General features: G+C 45.4%; 1 protein-coding gene across 1 annotated transcript in view; it reads right to left on the reverse strand.

Moving 5' to 3' along the window:
* Positions 1-3,519, reverse strand: part of LOC118076152 (transmembrane protein 132D) — a 334,703-nt gene extending 331,184 nt beyond the window's left edge. The window contains exons 1-3 of the mRNA XM_060269805.1: positions 3,466-3,519; positions 2,615-2,702; positions 919-1,810 (exon numbers count right to left, since the gene is read on the reverse strand). Of these exons, the coding sequence (XP_060125788.1) occupies positions 919-1,810; positions 2,615-2,702; positions 3,466-3,519 (1,034 nt within the window). The remainder of the gene's footprint in view (positions 1-918; positions 1,811-2,614; positions 2,703-3,465) is intronic.
* Between the last annotated feature and the right edge of the window lie 3,084 nt (positions 3,520-6,603).

Consider the following 6,603-nt stretch of genomic DNA (forward strand, 5'->3'; position numbering starts at 1 on the left):
CTTGCGATGGGGTGAGCTCCTGTTGCTTGGTCCCAGCTCCTGCCAACCTAGCAGTTCGAAAGCACGTCAAAATGCAAGTACTGTAGATAAATAGGAACCGCTACAGCGGGAAGGTAAACAGCATTTCCATGTGCTGCTCTGGTTTGCCAGAAGCGGCTTTGTCATGCTGGCCACATGACCTGGAAGCTGTACGCCGGCTCCCTTGGCCAATAATGCAAGATGAGTGCGGTCACAACTGGACCTAATGGTCACGACTGGACCTAATGGTCAGGGGTCCCTTTACCTTTACTTTTAAGGAAAGGGCTGGTGTTGTGTTGTTTTTATTGCAACAATCTGTATGTGATCTTTTATATGTAGATGTTGTACTGTATATGTAGATATATAAAACATACAATAATTTTTAAAAAAACAAAAAGCCTTCCCTACATCTCTATAGGGAGGTTTCAGGAGGGAAAGAAGTTTCACCTTTCCGAAACTTCTCTCTCTCTTGCTAGGCAGCAACAAATCATTCAAGTTTGGCTGGCAACCAAATCCAAATATAAGAACTGAAACTGGGACTTTGAAAATGACCATTTCCTTAAATACAGCTGTATGTCAGCCATCAAATACTGCCAGTGCACAGTGCCAATCAAATATAGACAAAAACTAAATTACTACTGCCTGCCAACCTTCAAATGCCATCAATTCTGCTATACCATCACCTTCTGAAATGCTATCAAACAGCCTCGCACATTAAATGCTGCTATCAAATGTAAACATTGAAGCAAAGCATCGTCAAAATGGTAAGATTCAGGTATCAAGAGATTTGGTGGGTGTTAAAGCAAAAGGAAGAAGTGGGGCACCCAAGGAAGAGTTAATAATATTCACATGGGAGGACAAACTGATCTGAGTTACATATACAGAACCAATTGCTCTTACCTCAAGGTGAACTGGTCCTCTGTTGAATTTTTAGCAATGGACACCAGAAAGGTCAAAACATCCCCTTGCTTGACAGTCTTTGGTATATACTGGATAGCAATGTTGCTATCCAACCACATTTCACTTAAGGAAGGGCTACCTTGTGTCTGGTAGAGGAAAACACTCCCAATTCGCTGCAAGGGTGGCCCCGATTCATCAATATCATTGCGCCCAGGTCTGATCCCATTGTTCTTCCTTAGATCCTCCTTAGCACAATCCCCTTTCTCGTCCCCTGGTTGGATAGCATAATAAAGTTCCACTGGGCTCCCTTCCGACTGATTCAGCAGCTTCTTACGGCCAGCAACTACCGTTGGTGGGTTGAACCAGCTAGGAAGAAGTTCCAACTCAGCCACACACAACCCCAGATCTCCTTTCAGCCGACAGCTCCCTCGGACTTCCCTTGTCTCTCGAAAAGCGAAGACCCTTAAGCATGGCAGCTTTTCAGTGACGCTGTAGTCATCCCAGTCCCTCCCGACTATATAGAACAGGATCTGGACTTTGGGGTGGCTTAGGTAGACTTTGTTGTTCATGATGTACGCCTTCAACTTCCAGTTAAAAGAGAACTTGGGGGCAGTCGCTCCAAATGGATTCGAAGGTGACAATAGGTCCTGGGGAACCACCTGCTCGATAGAAAAAGGCCCATACGTTGCATTCAGGATGGGCGGCCTCTTGGATTTATAGACTAGGAAGGACTCCACTCGAGATTGAAGGCTAGAGTTCCTCATGATATCCTGGTTTGCTTCTTTCAGAAAGAAGGAAACATCTGCATTGTGGATGTGGTAACTCACAGGCAGATATGTCGGCAGCAAGGAGAACCTCTGGATGCTCTCCAGGATCCCCCGGCTTTCCGTCACTGGTAAAAGGAAAGGAGAGTTTAGAAGCCTGAAAGCTAATATTGAGGGGAAATATTCCAAGGGCCGGGGGAAAAAACACACCATAAAAGTCCTGTGGCATTCAGAACAAAAGGTCTATCTGCTTCAACATCCCATTTCCCACAATTGCCAGTCAGAGGCCTCCAGGAAGTCCCCCAGCAGGCAATAAAAGCAATAGCCCTCTTCTGCAGATTGCCCCACACCAGCAACTGAGAAGTGTACCAGAGATATGTGGTGCCTCGCTAGACGAATTTAATTCATTCCACGGGTCAATTCGTATAACGAAAAATTCATCTAGCGAATCCCATAGGAATGCATTGATTTTTTTCCCCCATAGGAACGCATTAATTGAATTTCAATGAATTCCTATGGGAAACCGCAATTCGCTAGACGAATTTTTCGCAAAACGAATTCATCTTGCGAGGCAACCTCCACTAGAAAAATCTCTTCGTTAAGCCAAAAATTCGTCTTACAGGGCATTCGTCTAGCGAGGCACCACTGTACCACCTGTGAATAGGGATTATCAAAGCTAAAAGCCACTGGCAGATCAATTGTCCAACAGGGACCAGTCTAATCCCCTTTTAAACCCGCCGCCACTACATTTTGTGCTGATCTGATAAGGGGTATGGAGCTGTTGCCTGCACCCCCAGTGGAGGCTGGCCCATTTGGGCAAATGAGGCACTTCCCTGCTAAGCCTCAGTCAGGCTTTCACCTACCCCTGACTTACAGCCATTCTAGGGGATGGCACAGCCTATCACTTCCTCCGTCTTTGTCTTAAGTGTCACCCTTGCAGAACACAGAAAAGAGGGAGATGGGGACAAAGTTGAGACCAACGGCATTGGCTTTGGCTTCACCTACTAGCGGTCTCCTTGCCTATGGACATCAGCCGCCATTGGAGAAGCCCCAATATTGCTTGAAGCAAGTGGGGTGGGGGAACCAAATACAGGGAAAACCCCAAGATAGCTCAATGAGAACTGAGTATGAATAGGAACATAATGCTGACTATTAAGGGAATAGGGAGAGGGAACAAAGGTGGGTAGGGAATGGAGTGCCCAGAATCTGGAAGTACACAACACTGAAATGTTTGATATACTTCCCACTTCTAGTTTCAAATGCTGCTTCCTTCCCTTTTTTAATGCAAGAGAGGTGGAACAAGGACAAGGTTGTGCACAATTGTGAATGGCACGTTAATCAAGCGAGCTAATGAGTTGACCCAGTACCCCGTGGAAACTCCAAATTGAGCATTTCATCACTCGCCAAACACCAACAGTTTCAATTGCACAGATAATTCTTCAAATTTGAGTCCGCAAGTTGTGTTCCATTTTTTATTATTCTTTTAAATAATTGCATTGTTCTTGCATCCCCACCACAATTCTTTCCAAGGATTGCGGTGTGCATTGGAGGGGGGGGGGAGGCAGAAGGGTCCATCTCATTTTCAGATTAGCAAGTAACAAGAATTAAAACTAAAACCTTAAAATAAAAAAAGGTCCAGAATATATTCACAGCCAGGTGGAAATGAGATGTTTTCAACATCCACACGAAGATGGAGTTCTTTGCACCTCCTTTGGAAGGTGCTGCCCTGTATTCCCACCCATTAAGCCTCTTTCCATGGTTGAAAATACAATGATGAACTCACCTTGTGGGCATGCTCATATTGGGGAGGGGGGAAGAATTTCCTATATCCCTTCATACAAATCCTAGCTGCTGGTTCAGACCATTCAGAATGCAAAGTCACAGGATTTCAGCAGGAAGCTATAGGACACACACTCCCTGAAATGTCCAGGAGCAAACAGTATTGAACACAGGATGGTAGTGTTCAACCACTCTGAGACAATCATAACAAAAACGGGCCCTTTGGTCAGAATTTTGGGGCATATTGATCAGGACGAATTTCAAGGGAGGAGAGAGGGAGTGCCACACGGCGGCCTTCAAAAGTTCACAACTCCTTCTCTCATTCCGTGCCGCCAGCAGCGGCTCTGACATTGCTTTGTGCTCTGTTTATGGTTGTTTAAAAGGCTTGCATAATTAAAGCTCTGAAAGACTGCGGTAAGACCCAACTCACTGATACAGTCTTGGCAAACCACACATACACACCCATTCACCCATGAAAAACAGCATTAAGACTTCAGACTATGGATAAAAAGAGCAAGAGAATCTGTCCGGAATACCAGCACAAAGCAGTGGGGTGGGGTGGTGAGAATGAAACTCTCAGAATGCTGACTTATTTCATGGATGCCCAGGAAGATTTTCTTGTCTGTGGTCATTCGCCAACCCCATCCAAGTGCTTACTCAGAACTATTAAACGCTAGCAGGGAGGGCCTGGTGCTGCCCGGATATTTTTAGAAACCTAAAAAAAGTTAAACAACAGATCAACAGAGCCAGACTGATACCTAGAGAGAACCTGCTGCAAGACAGACCCAAAAAAGAAAATAACAGAACACCACTAGTTATCACATACAGCTCCCAAGTTAAAACAGTACAACGCATCATCAGAGATCTACAACCACTCCTGGACAATGACAGCTCCCTTTCTCAAGCTCTGGGAGGAAGACCTTTCATTGCCTACAGACAGCCACCCAATCTTAAACAACTCCTCACCTACAATAATACAACCACCAGACTTAACATGGACACTGGTACCAGAGCCTGCAATAAACCCAGATGCCAACTTTGCTGCCACATATACCCAGACAACACCATTACTGGCCCCAACAACATCCAACATACCATCTCAGGACTATTTAATTGCTCATCTTCTAACATTGTGTATGCCATCAAATGCCAACAGTGCCCTTCAGCTCTCTATATTGGACAAACAGGCCAAACCATACGCCAAAGGATAAATGGACACAAATCTGACATCAGGAACCACAAGACAGAGAAACCAGTAGGAGAACACTTCAATCTCCCAGGACATTCTATACAAGATCTTAAAGCAGCTGTTTTATTACAGAAAAATTTCAGAAACAGACTGGAAAGAGAAGTTGCTGAATTGCAACTCATTAGCAAGCTTAAAACCATGGAGCCACCTGGAATGAACAGAGACATAGGATTCTTATCTCATTACACATGATCAAGCTTTCCTTAGCACCTCAGCCCTTGCTCCCCCCCCCCGGAAGACCAATTGCAGTCATTAACAGTCGTTAACAGTCATCAACAGGTTTACCACTCCTATCAGCCCATCACCCATTCCCATCTCCCCCACCCCCCACCCTCTGAATATACATAAGGGTCTGGTGGATTCTGTTTCAGTGTATCTGACGAAGTGTGCATGCATACGAAAGCTCATACCAAAATAAAAACTTAGTTGGTCTTTAAGGTGCTACTGAAGGAATTTTATTTATTTTGTTTCTTTAAAAAATTGTGATTTTTAAATGGATAGTGCAATTTGCGAGTGTGCACCTATCATACCAAAAATTGGGAGAATTCAATCCCAAGTCATATTTTGGTTTGCCATCTTTATTCAAGGTGGCGCCTGGCATCGAAACATCAACGAAGACTGCCACTCCCACTTCGGGAACCCTCAGGCCAAGTTTGGGGAATGATCTCTCAAAAGGTGGCTGAACCTATTCCCCCAAATAGATGGCTGTACATGAGACCTTCTGAAGGCAAAGCAGATGCTCTAAGCACTGAGCTACAGCTCTCCCCAATAAATAGATGCAGTGCAGCAGGAGAAAGCAGGAGGCACTGGCTTAGAGTGAAACTTGGAGTGGTTATTCTTGCTGTGTCCATCTGCTTTTTCTTCCCAGGGGCTGTGCTAAACTTTCCTTTGATTCCATACCCTCCAGCGTTTCTCCAGTGAAAATAGGGATGCCCTATTCAACAACAACAAAAATTTATACCCCACCCATCTGACCAGGTTGCCCCAGGCACTCTGAGGGGCTTCCAACATTTATAAAAAACATAATAAAACATTTAAAAACTTCCCTATACAGGGCTGCCTTCAGATATCTTTGTATCTCCTTGGCTCAGGGGTCTCAGAACTCCATACCCTCCAACATTTCTCTGATGAAAATAGGGACATCCAAAAGGAAAAGTGGGACATTCCGGGATCAAATCAGAAACCAGGATGGCTTCTATAAATCTGGGACTGTCCCTGGAAAATAGGGACACTTCGAGAGTCTGCAATTGCAGCCTGCTTTGTGGGTTGTTGTGCTGTTGGCTTCTCTCCGTTGAGCAAAAGGGGGCTTTGTGGGGGCTAGGCTGGGCACAATTGGCAGCTGAAGTCTCCTCTTCTCCTTTGATAATGCTTAATGAGTCATGCTTAAATGATATCACTGGGGCCCATCCCAAGACATCACCAGGGCCTGCCCATGTGACATCGCGAGGGACCACCCCTAACTCTCAGGTTTGGGCCTGGAAATTTCAGGGTCTGGGATGCTCCTGACCAGGCAAACTGTATGGGAGAGCCGTTCTTCACAAGGGACAATGCATCACACCTCTCACATACAGATCTGGGGGGCCAACATCTAGGACCTCTGCACAAGAGAGGAATGCTATCCTAGCATCAAGGCCTCACCTTGACTAAATAAGGCAGTAGAGCAAAGAGCAAAAGTCACTCCCCCCCCCCAAAAAAGATATCCACAACACAGAACTGGTGCCAAAATACTTAATCAAAGAGGGCATGCGGGGTCTTTCTGGTCCCTCCAGCAGTTTAGGTGGAGTGGCTCCCTGACCTTCAACAGGGCTGGTAATTTAATTTGGAAGGCACTGGGGTCCTTAAAACAATCAACCGAGGAGGAATAGCTAATGAGGCTATGGTGGATTGCAATTA

This window comes from Zootoca vivipara, chromosome 17, assembly GCF_963506605.1.
Source record: "Zootoca vivipara chromosome 17, rZooViv1.1, whole genome shotgun sequence".
Classification (NCBI taxonomy): domain Eukaryota; kingdom Metazoa; phylum Chordata; class Lepidosauria; order Squamata; family Lacertidae; genus Zootoca; species Zootoca vivipara.